Below are 20,718 nucleotides of genomic sequence, written 5' to 3'. Positions count from 1 at the left end.
AGAAGGGGAAGTCTTTTATAGGGCCCCAGTTTATTTGCAGGAGTTTAATGAACATGTCATAACAAGTCATCAACTAGTCACTCAGTCAGTCAAAGAGCCCAGATCACACAAGAGCTTGAATGTCTCAGAAAAGTTTGCCGACCAATACTGCATTAATGGAAAACTATAATAACATCATTGGCCCCTGCTATCCTTGCCATGGAATAAGCTATTAAGGCAGCACTAGGTTTGTTTGTTCATTTTTGCCCAATTATGTTTTTTATTTCCACTCTAGTTTTCATCTTTGCTGCTTTGTCACCTGCACTCCTATAACAAAGGAACTGCATGGATAATAGCCATTTTTGCCACCTGACCCACACACTTCAATTTCTCTGATTGGACTTGCCAATAATTCACAAACATTCAAATATACAATAGTTGGAATAAATAAAAGAATTAGAACAATTTATATTCCTTTTGAGGAAATAATTGAATTTCTTTGACGTCCCACTTAGAAACTTGGGAGATCTACATGGGAAGGTGGCAAATTGACCTGGTAGAGAATGACTGTAGAAATGGATCTAAAATGGATGAGAATATGAAAGTGTGTGTGTGTGTGTGTGTGTGTGTGTGTGTGTGTAAGAGAGAGAGAGAGAAATACAGTATATATTTCAAAAATGGTACTTCTGTATGTTTGAAAATTCAGTATTGCCTACGTCACCAGTATTCTTGAGTAGATCAAGATTTCATGGCCGAAGTTACACCAGACATGCAAAGTTGACTTTCAAGATGTCTTGACTGTACATCCTGCTTCTAATGGCTTTGTGCCAATTTCATTGTGGTCTACCTTTAGATATGAGCCAGCTGGAAATTGATTTAAATGAACATCCTTTGTAACTCTGCAAATGCTGTTGCATTCTTGGGAAGCCTTTCATCTGTGAAAGCAAAGATTGCAGTTCTGAAACTCTTTGAGTTTGATACACTTGACTTGGTAAAATCTATACAAAAAGGAGGCTTTGTAGTTTCAAAATGAGTTATTTAACCCAAGTATAATGTTGTGTGAATTACTATAGATTTTAAATTGGTCTTTTCTTTATCTTATCTATTTCCCAATTACCCAAGTGCATATAACTGGGAGATATGATATGTAGACCAAAAGGTTGCCATCTTCATGAAGAACAGGAACTCCTGTGTAATTTTCAGGGAAATGTTGGTGTCTTCTTGCTTATTCTTAATAATGTAGTTTTTACTTACAATTCAATATTAGCTCATATACATTTTAATTATCCAGTTATATATATTTACTTGCAAAAATAAAAATTTACAGGGTAGCAGTCGTAGCGCTGCACTTCTGAGCATGTATAAAACACATTTCAGAGTGTAAAGGCATCACAATTCTATTTGGGACTTGAGTTTATTAGAAATTGTACATGCTAATTCAGAATACATGGGTGAGTTTCAAGCAAGTATCTAGTGACTGCTTAATACTATTGCTGTACCCATGCTGAAATCACTGAAATTCACATAAGGGGAGAGTAACAAGACCTACTCCATTATCTACTCCAGTTGGGACTACTGTTGCATGAAGCCATAGTATTCATAAAAAGTCACCTACTAGGATTGCCCACTCTTTTAGTTCTGAATTGGTTCTGGGCATGTGAATTTAATCATGTAAAAGTAATTGCAACACAACAGGGTTTTCTAATTTTATCTTGGTACCTGTCTTTAAACTAACTGAAACTCCTGCCCCCAGTAAAAATAGGGTAGCAGTCCTATGTTTGCTTGCAAGAATTCACATTGAATGAAGTGTGATACAATCAATCAATCACTTTATTTTTATCCTACCATCTCACCAAGAGCTACTCATGGTAGCTAAGAATTGAATTCAAGACAGATGTAGGACTCAGAGTCCAACATCTGAGCAAACATTCTGAGGAAGCCAAAGAATGATTGGCTTGTCCATATCTGGAGGGAAAGAGAGCATAATTACGTGTGCGCACATTGATTTTTGAAAACATTACAAATTAGGGATACTGATAGGAGTGCCATCTTCCATTTGATACATTTCTGTATTAAAAAAAACAGTTAATGGTCAGAAGAGTTCCTATTTTAAAACATATAAACTAAATGAGCCGTGAGACTAATTAAATGCAATTCCATTTGTGAAAAGAGCTGTTACATTTGTGTCACTAGAATTGGTTTCACAGTAACTCATGGTGTTACCCCATATTGAGCTCCTCCCATACTACACCATACAGAATCCTTAGTAATGTTTTTTGTACTGATGTTTCTCATAAATCATAATTTCTATATATCACTAAATATAATGGTAATAGTTGTGGCATAAACAATTAATTGAAATTAAAAGTATATTTTAAATTAAAATATCATACATGCAGCCTAACTCTATTTACACATACATTGTTTCATGTGGTTAAAGTAAAAATTTTGTAAGATGTGATTTAGAAAAAAAAGAATTATTTTTTTAACATTTTAATTTTTTTAAAAACAAAATCAAATTTAAAATTTAAAAATATTAAACCTGGGGCCTCTCCTTTCTCCTCCCACTGAGCCTCACCTCACTCACACCCACTCTTCAGCATTTTAAAGGGACACAGCTGAACACCTCAGCCCGTTTCTGCCAAAAGGCAGATGGTTGGAGAGCGGTGGTATCACCCCACTCCCTTAGGGTGTACCTAGTATGGTATGCTGCATTAATGATGCCCTTGGGATGTTATAGGTGTACCAAGTTTAAATTCTGCCTGTCTATATACCTGGAGCATTATGTACTTACTATTACATTAGGACCGGAGATCACAAGTTGTCATACAGTAAGAGACTTTTGGCCTATGTGGCATCATGTCAATTAATCCACTCTGTGTTTTATTCTTAAATTTAAAAAAGCTGTCCAGTTGGCTGAATCTATTTTAGGGGCTAGCATTCAGTGTTATTGTTGTTGTTGTTGTTGTTGTTTGCCTTCAAGTTGTTGTGGTGACTTGTGGTGACCCTAAGATGACCCTATCTTGGGGTTTTCTTGGCAAGTTTCTTCAGAGGGGGTTTGCCATTGCCATCTTCTGAGGCTAAAAGAGGGTGACTTACTGAAGGTTACCCAGTGGGGTTCCATGGCTAAGCAGGGATTCAAATCCTGGCCTCTAGAGTAATAGCCCAACACTCAAACCACTACAGTAGCTCTTCTAAAATTCAAACTAATGCCCAAAGCAGTTTATTGCCCTGCTGATATGGGAGCCAACAATTGCCACTGCTTTCAGATTAGCCTTTAGGACTATTTGCTTGTGGTTTCAAACAAAGCCCATCCACACTTTCTTCTGTGAATGAAATGAATGACAAATGAGACTTGCAGCTGTGCAGCAGTCCATGTAAGATAGCACTAAATGTAATTTTGCATGTACAAGCCTGGTTGTTTTATCATGAGTAAATGATTTCTGTATCACAACCATAAATTCTGGAGGTGAAATACATAAATAGAGCTAAAGAGAAAAGCTGGTCTGGTTTACCAGAAGACGGTAAATACAAGAGACAGAAAGGAGGAAGACAAATTCTAAAACATAATTTTATCTCTTATTTCATCTCAATGATATTCTCGTGTTGCCTTGGCTCCCTGGTTGGCTATTCCTTCATATCATCACTTTCCCCAAATCCAGCTGTTTATTCTTATCCTTGATTCAAAATTGGTCTCATATTTTCAGATGACAAGATCTGGTTCAGTTGTTAAGTAACCAGGGGATAGTAACCAATGTTTGGCCTTTACTATATTTCATGCCCTACTTTCTTTAATATCCTACACAGTTCTTCCTCACTTACCACTTGGACTAAGAAAAAATGTTTAGAAACTACCAGCTTTTAAAAACATGACATTATTAGGAATTTATTTGCACTTGGCAAGCTGCCATGTTGTTGTTGGATTCTCTAGTTCTATGAAGTGCAGCAAGATAATTGTTAAGTATCTTTGGTATTTGATTTCTGGCTGCTGCTTTTCAAAGGGAGAAAAACCAAGATATCGTTTTTTAAAAAATAAGTAAACACCTCAATATGCAGCAAGTGTATGTTCAAGACATTTCCTAAAATTCATACCTTATTTATCATTTTGTTGAGTTCTGTCTTGTTCATTTATTTACCACATTATAAAACGGATGGTTATAAAGCTGCATTATAACATTGGTGAATTACTGAAAATTCTTATTGTATCTTATACCGTTAACAACAGGAAAATAGAACTATGGGAAGACTACAGTACTAGAGTAATACAGAACTGTGGCAAACATTACCAGATTATCATTACTGGGTTTATTAGCAGAGAATCATGTGAATGTTGTTAAGTTTGCTAATTGCAATGATCAGATGATAAGTTATTTAGAAGGCTGTAAAGCAGAAAAACAACTATAAGCAATGAGGAGATGATACTTCTCCTTGAGGCTGTTTCTTTGCATCCACCATCATGTAGCAAGAAAATCTTAAAAGAAGAAATGAACCAAATCAAAGAAGATACCACTGTCTGAAATCAAGAAGAGCCTTCAGCAGATTTATAAAAGTATTCCTTTGGAGCTGAAAAAAGTAAAGGCTCTGTCTTGTGTGATGCTAAGAAAGTGACAAATAGTAATTTCCTTTGGGTGCTTCAGAGATGTTTCATGAAAGAAATTAATTTGCTTGAAAAAAAGAGGATGCATCTCGGTGCCAGAAGACAGAACTTATAGATATGGATCAAAGAGAAAGGGAGAGGGAGAAATGGAGATGTAGTGTGGGACCAATAGAGTTTGGATAAAGAGGAGGAGGTAGTGGTGGTGGTATAGAGTCAAGATATGTGTTACGTTGAAGATTAAAATGAAAACAAAAGAGAGAAAAGATCAGACATCAGGAAAAGAAGCAAGGCAGGAAGATAATGAGGACAGAGCTGGCAGAAATAAAGGAAGGGATGGAGATATGCCAAAAGAAGAAGAAGAAAATCACATGAATAGAAGCAGTGCTTGCAGTGAGGTGGGATGTCATCTGACATCTAATCTGGCCCATCTATTCCTCTATCTTTGTTCTTTCCATTGAAACCAACTTACTTTCTTTTTTCACCTCCTGCATCGGGGACTGAATAGAAGAGATTTTGTGATCAAAATCTCAAAAGCCTTGAGGAGAAGACCTTGAAAAGATTTTATTTAAAATAAAATAATTAAAGGTCTGTAAGAGCTGGGGAAGAATAGGGTAGGGATACAATAAGCATGAGAGTTGGAATCCAATGGGGTTGTTCCACTAGAACTACTTCTGTCAGTAGCACTCTTCAATATAAGCCCCTGTGGACCATCAATTATTCCTTTGAGGAATAAGACACATTCCAGAGTAGGTTTTCAGGTTGTGAAGAAGGAAGCTGTATGGAGAAGAGAAGGGGAAGAAGGTCCCATTGAGTGCTGGGTTTAGGTTGAGGAGAACCAGCATAGTGTAGTGGTTTGAACATTGGACATAAGGGTTTGATTCCATGCTCAGCCATGGAAAACCACTGGGTAATCATGGGTGGGTCACACACTTTCAGCCACAGAAAACCCTGTAATAGGTTCACCTTAGGGTAACCCTAAGTCAGAAGTAACTTGAAGACACTCAACAACAGCAAAAGTAAACCATGAACACTTGGCAATCTGTCACTCCTAAATATTACCCACAGAAACCAGAGTTCTGTGCTTCTTTCAAAACTTTCCTGAAAACAGCCAGTTCTGAAGTAGGATTTAAAGTCTGCTAATTTTGTATCTTTGAAACAATTTGTTGTTGGTGGTGGGAAAAATAACAGACAAGCTTTCAGATTCATGCAGCTGTTGGTTGGAATAATACAGAGTGGCTGGAGTATGCAGTAAAAAAAATACCTTGATAGGCAAGAAGAGAAGATGTACCAAAATAAGGATACAGCATTAGATATGAATTTACAAGTTGTTTTCAAAGTCATAGACAAAGGAGACTATTTTGACAATGAATGCAAGCATTGAGATTTGAAACGGATGCTAGAAAAGTGTAATAACTAAACATAAATTAGTGTAACATTCATCATATTTTACAGGAACTGATGCTGAGTTTTGAAATCTTGTTATAAGTGTCAGAAATAGATTTTAAAAACAATTTTCAAACAAAAGGATTTTAAAACAATCCTGTGCATGAACTGGGGGGAAATGTGTGAGACGGGTCGTAATGCTGTTCAAAATAGCCCCACTGCCTGCTGTTGATATACCAAGTGCCCAGGCTTCCACTGGCTAAGCATTCATCCAGCATAGGAAAAACCTAAGTGTTGGAGCAACAATACATGTGTAGAGATTCCTCACATAAACTCCTAATCTCACCTAATTGCAAGGGAGGTAAAGGGCCAACTAGATCAATTCCTCCAGTGCACAAATCCACAATTAAAGCATGCCTGTCATATACCAATCCAGGTTCTTCTTAAAAACCTCCAACAAATGACAGCTCATCACCTTCTCAGGCAGTCCACTCCATTGTCAAACAGCAGTTATGGAATCTCCTTTCTTATAATTTGCATCTGGTTGTAGCTACTGGAACAGCAGAAAAACTTGCAGTTCCATCTTCTGCTTTTCATCTTCTATGTATCTGCCCTTCAGATATTTAAATGAATGGTGGTCTTTACTGGGTCAGGACCCTTTTTTATGTGTAGGGTCTCTACTCATGTACACTGATATGTATGTAACTCTTCTTCCAATGCACTCTAAACAAGCAGCCATTAGTGTCTATAGCCACCAGTTGTATCCTCACAAGGGACATAAATGCCCACTCTGGTAGGCTTGAGATTGCCTGATGTGTCAATGGCAGGCAATGATGTCTGCCTGTGTGACCACCTTATATATTTTGATTGCTTATGAAGAAAGTCTTCCCTGAGGTGAGGGAAAAGAGAAGGCAGAAAGGTCCTGGTGAGCTGCCCACCCTGGAGCTACTCAATAACCATCTTGCCCTGAGGAGCGGAGAGAGAAAAAAGTAGAAGAGCTGTAGCTTAGGGCCAGAATACATGCTCTATAGACATAAAATGGTTGCAGTTTCAATAGCTAACATCTCCAAATAATGGTGGTGGAGATGTATTTCTGGACACAAAGCAACTTTGTGTCATCTTGACCTTCCCATCAGCAACAGCTTCTGGTGTTCCAGGTGAAATGGTGCTTTATTCCTCCATATGCAGAAGAGGGCTACTAAAACACTTTACCCTCAGGGGAGGACAGAGCTGGCTTTCAAACAGTTTTCCCCCTTCAAATTGTGCCTTCATTATTTTCTTATGCAGTCTTTTTTTATTTATACTTTTTGTTATACAAATTTTAATATAAATTACATTATGAGCTTCATATCAAAAGTGATGCATAAATGTCTTAAATACATTTTATTTTTTAAAAAATATATTGATAATATCCCCTGACATTTCCACAGGTCCAGTGGAAACCCATATTTAAAAAAACCCTGAGCATATTCCTCTGTTTAGTATTTTAGACTCACATCTTATCTACTTAAAATTCTAACCTTGTAGCATTTAGACATTTTTTAAAAAGGATTTCAATAAGACTGTTGAATTTTCTAACACTTGGTGTGATGTGAATTATTTTCTTGCATTCAGAAGCATTCAGAAATCACCTAGCATTTGGCTATAGAAAGCACATTATTTTATTTGTGTGTTTTTTGATATTTTTCAGAGAAGCAGGATATATGAGAAAGTGTTTCTGTAATGTTGTTTTATAAATTCCTTTTCATAATAGAAAAGAAGCAGTTCTCAGTTTACATCCTGATTGTGAACATGTTTCTTCTGTGGAACCTACATTGAAAATAGTGCAGATCCAAGTAATGCATTTGAGGCTGTATTGTAAATAATTTTTCCCCATTGGTTGCCCAAGCTAGCCAATGCTTCGAGGAAGGAGGGTGTGCATACCTGGCCCTCCCAACTTCTCTGGTGCTTGGACTACCTGGTGGCAGGTCTTCACAGGTAGCCATAAGGACAGGGCAGGCCACTACCCCCCCCCCAGCACCCACAGTGGGTGACACCAGCACTAGGCACACCACTGGCCCAAACTACTGAACATTCTGATATAAATTACCTGACAGAATGTTGGGAAGAGGAAGTGGAACACCTCCCAGTTATACCATCTTGACAAATGTGAAGAATAAATAGAAAGATGGTGTCACGTATTGGAATGTATTTAGCATGTTTATTAAATCTTAAATTAAGAGCTGTTTCCAGAAAGATCAGGATCTGGATTATGATGTGCAGATGTGGACTTGTTACTGTTTCCTGTGACAAAAGGGCATCCCCAAAACAGAGGCAAAACATATCAGAAGAGGTTTCCCCCTCTAATCTACAGCTCAGTGGTGGCTGGTGACTTTCTTGGGGTGGTAAATTTCCTGTTTCCTTCATACTTCAGTCCTGGCAAGAGGTTCCATTAGCACAGATGATAGTTCCTGTCTTGGAATGATCAGGGTCTTTGTTAATGATCATGGTGTGGTGCAAGAAAAAGGGTTTAAACTCCATCCCACTGTATCCTGGTCAAGCTTTTAAAAACATTAATGCGTTCAGTGCACCCTCTATTTTTCCTTAGTGAGGGTACATTTAGCAGGGATTATGTTTCAACCATAATCAATCAATCAATCAATCACAATGCTCTTTGAAAAAATAATTCTGGGCTTTTCCAAGGTTATGTGAAACTATGAAGCTGTTTTCTTCTGACTCAGACCTTTGGTTTGTATAGACCAGCCTTCTGAAATCGCCAGGTTGTTAGGCTAAAATTCTCAACACCAGTCATCAAATATGCTTAAGGCTGCAGTGCTATACTTAACCTGAGAAAAAGTCCCATGGAATTCAGTGGGACTCACTCCTCAGTAGATATGTAACAGCTTTTCTATTATATGAAGGGGAAATGGTTGGCATCCTATTACGAGTTATAATGGAGTAAGTCCAACTCAGGTAGTTATAACCCAGTTTTTGTGGTCACTGCAGAGGTAAGAATTCTGTTCTAATTGAGCAACAACCACAAACCTCTCTACAAAACCACCTTTTCAGTGTAACATCTCTTCCTCCCAAGACACCCATTTCTGTGTCAGGAGACATTGAAGAGAGCAGCAGAGACAAATCCAGGATGTACAACAGTGATATCAAACTCAGGCATTGTTGGAAGATTTCCCTCTCCCAAATTATCTGAAAAAATGCTTGGCACAATCCACCCAGCTAAAGGTTGTTCCCTCAGTTTACCATCAACATGGAAATTATCGTTGTGGGGTGGGGGTGGCTGCCACTTTGAAAAAGTGGCTTTGGAGTTGTGTAGTTGGAAGAGAATTCTGGGTTTGGGGTATAGGTTGTGCCACAAGAAGTATTGTAGCTATATACCAGATACATTCCTCTCAGTGCATAACCTAAGCCAGTGCTATAGACATGTTCCAGAGAACAGTGCAAAAGATTACATACGCACACATGACAGCATGTAGACTTGTATTTCTCAGATTCGTATGCTCTAGGGAAATGAGAATGTAAGTTTTTTCATTGCAAGTGAAGACGGAAAAATAGTTTCTTTCTCCCACTGTTTTATTTTGCTTCAGTGAACTTTATGGAGAGTGATCATTGAACCAGAACCACATCAAAATTAAAATGAATCAAACATTTATTGAAATGACAGACAGGATGGTGAAAAGCAATGGGTGATTATAAAAACAGTGAACAACATAGACTATATTATAGTAGTGGTAGTTATAATAACAGCAACAATATTGGTCCTGTACTGTGAGAAAAGCAGAATGATAATCCAGAGACGGGAAGTTTTCAATATATATTCCTATTCATAAAAACAGACACAAAATACTGCAGTAATTACAGAAGCATTGCACTGATTCCCTGTGCAAGCAAAGTCATGCTCAAAATATTGCAGTCAAGATGCCTGTCCTATATGGAGCATGAAATCACAGAGGTAGAAGCTGGATTCAGGAAAGGAAGAGGCACAAGGGATCACATTGCAAACATACATTGGATAATGGAGCGCACCAGGGAATTCCAGAAAAAAATCTGCATATGCTTTATGGAATAAAGTAAAGCTTTTGACTGCACAGATCATGAAATCTATGGCTTGCACTTAGAGGAATGGAGGTGCCACAACATGTGATTGTCTTGATACATAACCTGTATTCAGGACAAGAGGATGCCGTCAGAACAGAATGTGGAGACAAAGAATAGTTCCCAATCAGCAAATGATTCAGGCAAGACTAATACCATCACCCTATTTATTCAACCTGTATACAGAAAATATCAACCAGCTTAGACTCAGAAGCAGGAGACTGTGAAGATTGGAGAAAGGAACATTAACAACCTAAGATATGCAGATGACACAATACTACTAATATCCACTTTATTATGCTTGAGCATTTAAAAGGCTTAAGTATTTAAAATTCAAAATTCCTAGTCATAAAAGAAATGCACATCTATCACTCCTATGGACAACTCAGTATTCTTAAATGGTTCTAGCAATATGGTTTTAAAGGGTCCAAAAAGTGTTTAATGGATTCTGTAAACAACATTACCACTCAAGATTGTTCACTCAAGAGAGAAGACAGCAAGCCTGTGCTGAACCAGTTTAAAGCATCAAAACCCCAAGAAAAATACTTTACCAACAGTGAGGTGCCAGTATTTTTTGTTTCAAGCAAAGATTGAGCAAGACTGCTTGTTCCTACTAACATTTCCAAAATTTTGTGCATCCTGATAGTGAGAAATCAGTTTCAATACTTTCAGTTTCTGTCTCATAAAATAGTAATATAATCAAATATGCAGATCATCCCAGTAAGAAAACTAAAATGGAAAGGATAAATATGTATCCAGTATTAGAATCTCAATAGCTCTCTTCAGGATTCTATTTTACAATAATATGAAGGAAATTGGGGATGTCTTATTCGACATCACCCAGCCATGATGCGGAAAATATAACTAAGCTCAGCTGAATGGGATACAGAGCTCTGTGCAGCAAAGTACTGCAAGGCGGTATTCATGATCATGCTGAACTTTGTAAGATCAAGCATGTATCTGCAGCTTTTCCTACACAATTTTTAAATAAATTGTATGAATAGGGCTAGTTTTCTTATTAAAGCTGTTTCACAAATTTATTTTTAGCAGAGCACATGTGTGAACCTCTTCAGACTGTATATGTGTAGCAGTACCAAGAAAATGTGAACTGAAACACTGCAATTTTGCAGTAAGAAAAAAATCTGTTTTGCAACACCTACCTGACATTGATTTGATAATTCTGCCTGATATTTTTACATCAAGCATATGCAGAGACTGTTAAACATTCATTCTTTCAGCTTAAGGTTTCACTTTTCTGTTAAAATTACCTGTAGCTGTTACAAGGCACATTAAAGGCTTCAGGATAACACATTATAGCACTATAGCTTGGATCCTGTTGTTATTTCTGAGCAGAGTAAACCCACTGAATTAATAGGTTTACCCTACACATTGGCTCATTATCCAGCAATTGATTCAATGGGTCTGCTGTAGCTGTCACTAACCCCAAAAGTTTAGGCCTTAGGATAGTGTTTCTCAGACTGTGGGGCAGAACTCCTGCAGGGGGAAGAATTGCTTAAGGGAAGGTGAGACTTGGCAGCCTTGATCTCCCTCTCTTCCTCCTCTTACCAAACTTTTTTTTCTTCTGCAGAGAAAGAGAAAGGCAGCCTCTGCTGAAGGAAGAGGAAAGGGAGGAGGAGAGCTATTTCCTTATCAACTGTTAAAATATGCATATGAATGTGTGGGGAAAATACACACACTTAACAAAATATTTTTATTCATATGCTACATTGAGCTGGGGACACGCAACATCCAGTGTAGATGTAAAGGGGGTCACAAGGGTAAAAAGTTTGAAAACCACTGTCTTAGGGTGTATCCATAACTGCCATGACTCTCTCCTACACAATCCTGGGATTTGTAGTTCAGTGAGGCACCAGACCTCTCTGAAAGACCAGGCTGAATATCTCACCAAACTACAAATCCCAGGATTCCATAGGATGGAACCATTACAGTTAAAGTGGCGTCAAACTTCTGCAGTGTGGAAGAGTTGTCAGTCTGCTCTCAGTATGTGGAGCTGCAGCCAGTACACTGTGAGTATAACAGTATTAGGAAAATAAAGTCATCAACTTAAGTTTAAAATTATATGTTTTCACTTGTTTCTTCTAGTATCTGCATGCTAATGGAATTGTCCACCGTGATTTGAAACCAGAAAATCTTCTGTATGCAACACCAGCTCCAGATGCACCTTTAAAAATAGGTAATGGGCCTTTTCCAGGTTTGATTTGCATGTTGTTGCTGTAATGCACTTCTCCTCATTCTTTTCAGTGCATGGAAGGGAAACACTCAGACATTAATTTCATTCCAGTTATGCTCAGAGTATTCCACAGTACTGACTAAGGCAGTCTCTTCTTCTGACCTCTACAGCTTTAGGCTCTACTAGACAGTAGCAGGAAGTGGCTTCCATATCAATCATGTGGTGAATCTACTTCAGCAGTCATTTCACACTTCACAGTTATATCACTATGATTCCACTTTAAATGTTATGGCTGCACCCTGTGGAATGATGCAGTTTGTAGTTTGGTAAATCACTAGAGTTCTCTAGCTGAGAATTGTAAGTACTCTTTGATAAACTGCAGATCTCAGGCTTCCATAGGATGGAACCATAGCAGTTATAGTGGAATCATGGTGCTATTACTATGTAGTTTGAAAGGTCTTTAGGTCTTTAGCCAAACTTCAACAGTGCTATCCGTGGTGCTGAACTCCTTTCCCTAAAATAAGCTCAGTGCCTTGGCTAGCTTCTTTAAAATTAGACTAAAACCCAGAATGGATTTATGACCCCACTATTATGGGGACCAACACCTGCTGCTGGCTGAATATGTTATATGTGAGTACTTAAAGAATTTGTAGGGTGGAAATTTAAGGATGAGCATGCTAGTTCTGTCCCGGGTGGTGTACAGAAGCGGTCTGGAGCATGGGCTCTGAGACCAGTGAGATGAAGCTGCTGGTACCATTGCTTTCCATATATATATATATATATTCATTTGAGCATGCAGGCACATGCCAGCTGCACCATCGACTGATTGCACCATGAAGCTGTCACAGAACCCATGATGTGAAAGTATGACAAATACAGAAGGTCGCCAATAATGCAATGGATGTAATTAAAATATGCACAAACCAGACAGACCAATAGGGTGGCGTGGGGTGAAGGGGGGAGGAAAGTGAGTATTTATGGAGGGGCCTCCATTATTGTGCTTTTCCAATATGTCACTGGGCACACTGATGCACTGTGCAGGAAGTACATTGCTCATGCGACTGTGTAGCCAGTCATGCGGGGCATCCAATGGGATGGCAGCTGAGTGGAAAGAAGGAGGTAGTTGCTGGTCTCAGTTGTAGTGTTCCTGTGATTGTACACAAGCATGGGAAGGAGGCAGAGGATTAAAATCCAAGAGGTGCAGCTTAATGCCTCATGGTGTAGACTGACTGTGGGTGTTCAGCCCATCTTGGGAGTGGGTTGTGTGAACAGCAAGGTTTCCATCTGGTTTGGGGGGGGGGGGACAGAATCTACCTGGTTTTTCCTCTCCAGGTGCTCAATTCCTATGTGGTAGAACTATGGAAACTATCCAGGTTCTATCTTTTCTTCTTCCTCCTCTTTCTTATCTGCCTCTTTCATTTGTATCTTTATTATTATTATTATTATTATTATTATTATTATTATTATTATATCCCATCTTTCTCATTTTATAAAGCACTTCAATATTATCTCCCCTCCACCATTTTCAACACATCCACTGTTTCAAAACGCTGAGTAACATTTCATCCCTTTGTTTCAGCTGTCTATTCTTCTGGATAGAGAATGGCAAAATCGGGTTGACATTAATAATGTAGACATAATTGCTCACTTCCATATGTGGAGTTTTGCTCATGGCAGGTTGTGTTTGCATGTCCATGCTTCTCATGCCCCCAGACTATTCTGAATAAGTAAAAATTAACTTACCCTTTCTGCCCCACATCACTCTTTCCCATATGGGCAGAAGTATCTTCCTAGTCATACAGTGAAACATTTCGATTCAACTTTTATTTTTGTAAGTTTAAAATTGGAAGTATTACTTATCAGAAAGTTTTATTTCTGTGTGTTTTTATTTGATTGATAATAATTTAGCATAAAATTTTGATAAAGATGAAATATTTTATTTCCTTAATTCCACAGTGTGGTGTAAGAAGCATTGTAAAATAATATATCTTTCTGGTTTGTCTGTAACAGCTGATTTTGGACTTTCCAAGATTGTGGCAGATCAAGTGACCATGAAAACAGTCTGTGGAACACCAGGGTACTGTGGTATGGTCTTTTCTTGCTCATAATATATTAGGAATTATTTTATTTATACTGAGCTGTTAGAATGCTTAATAATTTTATACGCAGATCCATAATAGCAAAAAAGCAAAAAGAAAAAAAGAATTCATATAAAAATATAGGCAAGCTGTAATTAGCATTAGCATTAGCATTAATTTACAATTTATTTCACTTGTTTTAATCATTCTAGTAAAAAAACACAAAATCAGTTATTGTATTAACAGTTAATAACACATTACTATTAATAGTGAATAACATATAATAGTTAATAACAGAATAGTTGATAATACTAACCTAATGTGTTTAGTTAGGTTTAAATTAGTTTTACATTAAATTAAAACCCAGTTACATTTATCAAAATTAGGCCCAATGGTTCATCAACCTTACAAAGTAACAAGTTAAAGTAATTTGAAACCTTCATTGATATTCAGTCCATTACCAATATTGTCATTTATTGATGGAAATTATGTTCAAAATTAATTGCAACATTTTAATGAACTTTAATGAAAGTGAATTTTAACTAATCAACATATGATTTAAGTTAATAATAAATATATTAAATTAAGCAAGAGTCCCCATGTATGCTTCCTAGGCCTATGTGAGATATGAGTCTCCCCTGCCACTGCCAGAAAGGGTGTAAATATAAGAATGGATCATTCTTACTGGATTGGCATGTTAATTTATATGATAAACTATTACTAATGTATTTTTTTTAAAAAATCAAAATAAGTGCCAAACTATTATAAAATGCATCCACTTTGTATTCTCCCTACTTCCTTGAACTTCTATCTGAACACCTTCAAAGGCACAATTCCTAGAAAAAGAACCTTCTATATTTTGCTAAAATTTGACTGGAGTGTTTTTTACAGAATCTTTATTTAAACATGGAAATACATCATACAGCTGTACTTTAACAGGCTAGTGCTAATCAAATGTTATTCATATGACTTCAACAAAATTACTGACTTCAATAATAATAATAATAATAATAATAAGTCAAATATGAACTGGGCACCTTTCAAACTGACACATATTATGTTAATACAGCATTAACTATTTAAAATATGTAGTAATTGTTCAGATTAGATTACATCACATTTTGATAGAATGAAATAAATCTGTGTGCTTTAATACACTGTAACCTCAGGGTTTTAATAACACAGACACCTCAGACCTGAATAAAAGATATTGGCTTTGGAAATTAACCAAAGGAAGAAAAATAACATGCAGACAATAACAAGACTCCAAACAAGGAAGATGTGAAGCAGCCAAGTCCAATGAGATATGGTGGTAGTAGCTGCTCATTAATAATTAAGTTCTGTAATAGTTATGCATTGCCTTAGGGTAATAAAGCAGCCAACCATAAAATGAAAATAAAAGATTAATATGTGGGCCTTATATGCATATATAACATCTCAGATAATCTACTGATTAACATGTTCAGAGAATATAAATATGTAGTTTTATGTCTGAAAAGTGTAATTTAAAAGAAATTAATAGAAAAAGAGAAAGATTTTTTGGTATTTTATTTTATTTGCCTTTTTAAAAGCATCATCCTTTAGCTCATTAAAAAAATAGTTCCTGTATGAAACTGAACATGTTTAGTGGAAAGTCTCCTGAAGCCAAATATATTTCCCACTTTCCCTTTCTACAAAATTAAGATTTTTTTTTTGTACAAGCACTTTTTGTGGTGTTTCAAGAAGATGTTATTTCCAAATTATGAACATCCAGTGTTTTCTATTTTACTGTTTCGTATCACCCTCCCCATTTCTGTGTTTGCAGTGATTTCGGGAATGGTAGTTATACAGTGCAACTGCATGTCAAAATCCAAGGTGGTTACAGGCAAAACACTGTATGACTTTTCTGGGGTTCTGCTCTAACATCTTTAAATTAAACACTTCTTCCTCTTTTTTGGTTCAACCCATTTTATTCCAACATTTATCTCTCCTTTTAAAAATGATGTTATCACTTCTGTAGCCATGCAAAAACAGAAATAACTTGCTTTAGCATGAGCCAATTCAGAGCACAAAGCTAGAACTGGCATAGGACACACAAGCCAACCTATCTGGTGACTGGTTGGGAAACCTCGCCCCTGAACCCAGTTGCTGTAGATGACCAATGGGAATTCCGATAATGGGTCCCACATAGGCATCAGCTATGATGTGGTTCTTCCATCACTTGGGAGTGAGACGGGGCCAGCAGTTCACTGAGCCAGGCATGGCCCCAGAATGCCTCAACCCTAAGGTCCCATGGGTGGATTCACACACAGTGAACTATCTCCCTGACAGATCACTCCATGTTGTGACAATAATAAGCCTCCACAAGGAATGAATAGCAATTACAGTTTCTACAATTAACTGAATCCCAGAATTATTAATTTTCAATGCTTAAATTTATTTACATTCAAAAGAAATCTCAGTTATATATAATAATGCCCAGTATAACAAAAGAAAGAAAATAAAAACATGAAAGGAGGAAAAATAACCAGGTTAATCATAAATTTCCATGAACGCTGACAAAATGGCCAAATATAATTTGTACTTTTTGCCTATACATCAGTCTTTCAAATGATCACCCCCCCCCCCCCCCATTTTCAAACTTAGCATAAACATATGGGTCAAACTGCAGATGAAAATGATGTTTGCCACACAGTTTTAACAGCTGAAATTGTTGGCAAAACACTGCCTATATAATACACACACACAACCAAGTACTGGCCATTTGAATAGATGTGCCAGAAATGAAGACTCTAAGGCTGACCATGGTAGATTACATACTTTAAGTGGATACATCCAAAAATTAATACAAGATAACATATATTCCTGATGGTATGTAAGAAGATCTGGAAGCTTCCCACACCCCTTTCATTGGAATTTGCATCATTTTCATTGCAATTCTAAGAAGAGATGAGCCCCCCCTCCCAAATTCTCCTGTGAACAATCTATTTAGGTTTTGAAAATACATGCAAGGTGTAAGTAGAATAAGTATGACTAAACTGAAACTGTCATGCTATAGTCATATTATAAGAAGACATGACTAACTAGAAAAGACAATAATGCTTGGTAAGGCAGAAGACGCCCTAAGCCTGCAAGATCAGATATGATGACTTGGAGATCTCTTATTCATGGTGTAACTGTGAGTCTAAGGCGGGATACAGACGGGCAGGGGAAGACGTCTTGGAGGTGTATTCTGCTGAATACGGAGCCTCCAGACCGCCCGCCCCGGGGGCGTGGCTCAGGTGATGGGGCTTCCACATGGGGGGTAGTGAAGACGCCTCACCTGGGGCCGTTTCTGACCCGCAGTTTCCAAACCGCCACCTCGGAGGATGCTGCAAAGAGAGAGGCAGCTTCTGCACGGGCGGCCAAAAACGGGGCTTTTTTTTTCTTTTGCCGGCTGATGGATGCGCAGCTGCGCAGCTGCGGCGCTCAGCGGCGGCGGCAGAAAGCTTATGTGCACATTTAAAGTGCCCAAGCCCCTTTAAAACTTTTTCCCTCGCCCTGCCCAAGAACAATAGTGGTCTCCTGCCAGCTGGTGATCAGCTGGTGTTGGCATCCTTGTCCGCTTGAACGTTGCCAATGTCACCAGCATCATGGATGCCTCCTCTCCTTTGGTCCCCACGCTCTTGCTGAATCTGCAATGAACAGCCACAGCTGTCGCCGCTGCCACCGCTGTCCCCCTGCCATCCCCCATCACCTCCCTTGTACATATGTAAATATTTAAAGTTTTAGGAGTTTTTATTGTTAGGTGAAAATGGCACAGGAATGTGTGTAGGGGTTCACTTTAAATTCCAAACTTTCCCTGATTCTAGCAGCGCATGCGTACATGTTGCTCTAGGGTTAGGGTTAGGGTTAGGGTTAGGGTTAGGGTTAGGGTTAGGGTTAGGGTTAGGGTTACGAGTCTTAAAATGCGCTGCAGCTGTGCTGCAGCTTCCACACCTGCATGGCAGCTGACGCTGCAATTAAAGCCTGACTGCAAACTGCGCATGTTCCAGGACCCCGACTCATTATGTGATGCAGGAGACACGGAGCTTTTAAATGGGCAACTTAAATTAGCAGCGTAACAATTCTGGCGTACCGGTGCAGCAGCTTACAGACGGAGCTGCGCAGCTGCGCATCATACAGAAAAGAAGCGGGGAAAAGCAGCACCTTTTTAATGCCGCTTCTTCCCGCTTGGGGCGTGCGGGCGGCGTGTTCATGGCGGCATTCAGGTAAGGGCCGTCTGAAGGCTCTACCTTCATGACGTCATGAACACACCCCTTTTTGCCCGTCTGTATCCTGCCTAAGTCTATCTGATAGCAGTTAACAACAATATATAATATCACATGGAGGACCATAGAAGTGGAGTCTTAATTATTTTGTCTGAGAATAAATGCGAGAAAATGTTGAGCAAATAGATTTTGGAAGCATAGGAGAAGCAAATGTGAAGGTCAGAAATAGACTGTTAAGTGAAAAATGAAACTCACTCTTTATTATAATCAACTTGATATCATAAAGATTACTATTTTTAAACTTCTTTCTAATTATCCTTTCAGTACCTCTTTCCTGACTCATTATTCTAACACATCTTAGAGCATACTTAATGTACGCACCTCAGTAAAGAAATGTGACCACTTTTGAAGTTCTTAAGGTTCTTTATTTTGTTTTATTTTCCTGAGATAGGAATTTTGACTGGCTTTTGGATTTGTAGACTGCTCCCTGAAGTAAGACCATACATATTGGCAGCTGTTCCCCTTTGCTGTTATTCTTTTCTACATTTAACTTTTCTTTTATTGACAAGGTTTTTGTTGTTTGCAGCACCAGAAATTCTTCGAGGATGTGCCTATGGTCCCGAAGTAGACATGTGGTCCTTAGGAATAATCACCTACATCTTGTAAGTTTAGATGAAATTACTGTGGAACCAAAGTGATTTCTTCCATTTATTTTCTAGGTACAAGTTTTCATGTTTTGAATTGTGTCAACAAGAACTGAATTAATCAACCATTTGTTTTCTTTGTTTGGGGAATATAAGATTCTTGGATCATTTACAACATATATTTTGAAAATATGTATAGTCTCTACTTTTCTGAGGATTAAATTCTTTTGGGATTTCTTCTAATATTTATTTAATCTTTTCCTAGCAACCAATGCTTTTAGCCATCCATTGACAGTAAGGAGCTTTCATTTACAATAAAGATTTTCTCTAAATTGAGGTTTTATAAATGCACTTATCTGCAAGTAAGCCACCTTGAACAAAGCAGGGTTTACTTTTAAGTGCTATCACTTCATATCTCCTTTGTCCAAAACTGGCATTTCTATCCATTACCTGTAACAACCTCACTGGTGTTTTGTTTTGTTTTGCCAGTATGGGCAACCACAAATGGGTGGCAAAAAAGACAACTACAGTATTGTTGTATCTTCTGGGTTGATATGAAGATGCTACCCATTTGGCTTATACTGTATTTTGGGGAGATTTTATGCCATTAGTTCTTGAAGCCCTCCTGGTATAAGAAAAAGGAGCCTATTGGCAAGAACATGCTAGCAGAGATGTAGGGATCTAGATAGGATAGGTAAGAAGTGGAACACAAGCCATAATAATGGATTGGAGGAAGGCCTCCTAAGGCATTGGTTATGTGAGTGTTCAAAACAGAGATGAGTATTCAAGGAGCAAAGTGATATAGTTGATGTTGCTCCTAGTGGACTAGTATTAAACATTAATTATATTTTAATGTTGAAGCTCATTTTATTTTGTACTGATGCTGTCCTAAGAATGTATGTTTTTCCTTTACATCTTGGAACTATTGGTCTTGAAAATCTATGCACTTTGTGCTGCTCTAGACAGTGTAAATTATTTTAAACCATCTTTTGGGATTATCATACTTAAGCTTCTGTGCACCTCTACTGAGGCTGCTCTTCTTAAATCTGAGAAATTGATTTTTCTTGAATTTAAGTGACTGCTTCCTGTCCACTTTTTTCATTGGCAGTGCATGTTTAGCACAGCAGTCCTCCTCTAAGCATTTGTGGCCACCATTTTTCCCACACAAAGGTTGCCCCAAAACACCATGATGAGTTAATATTTTGAAGACAGTGATGAGAAAAGAAGGTTGATGCCATTTTCTAGGACTGCAGGGAACACTCCCAGTGAGATCAAGTAGCTTTTGCGGGGGGGGGGGGGGGGTGCATTGCTCCCTTACTTTACATGGAGCAGTTACACATTTTGGCTCATCGCCAGTTTCAGTGTATATCTTGGCACAATTGCACTTTTAACGTCTGAATGAGACTGCTATTGTTCTAGTTTTGTTGTTGTTTAATTTAATCTGCTCTGAATTATGTTTTTAGTATGCATCTGGGGAATTTTGTTGAGAGCAGGTACAGGGAGAAGGCTATGGCAACCGAGTTTATCA

The 20,718-nt window shown here is 38.0% G+C and overlaps 1 protein-coding gene across 2 annotated transcripts in view; it reads left to right on the top strand.

The window, feature by feature from the left end:
* Positions 1–20,718, top strand: part of LOC149323788 (calcium/calmodulin-dependent protein kinase type IV-like) — a 135,369-nt gene that overhangs the window by 96,796 nt on the left and 17,855 nt on the right. For both annotated transcript variants that reach the window (XM_089492329.1, XM_089492337.1), the window contains 3 exons: positions 12,152–12,242; positions 14,250–14,324; positions 19,133–19,208. In XM_089492329.1, coding sequence (XP_089348455.1) covers positions 12,152–12,242; positions 14,250–14,324; positions 19,133–19,208 — 242 coding nt within the window. The remainder of the gene's footprint in view (positions 1–12,151; positions 12,243–14,249; positions 14,325–19,132; positions 19,209–20,718) is intronic.

Source organism: Sceloporus occidentalis, unplaced genomic scaffold (assembly GCF_023333645.1).
Source record: "Sceloporus occidentalis isolate IW3139 unplaced genomic scaffold, rSceOcc1.0.p SCAF_1, whole genome shotgun sequence".
NCBI classification, from domain to species: domain Eukaryota; kingdom Metazoa; phylum Chordata; class Lepidosauria; order Squamata; family Phrynosomatidae; genus Sceloporus; species Sceloporus occidentalis.
Note: the sequence above shows the minus strand (reverse complement) of the source record. Positions and strands in the feature narration are given on the sequence as shown.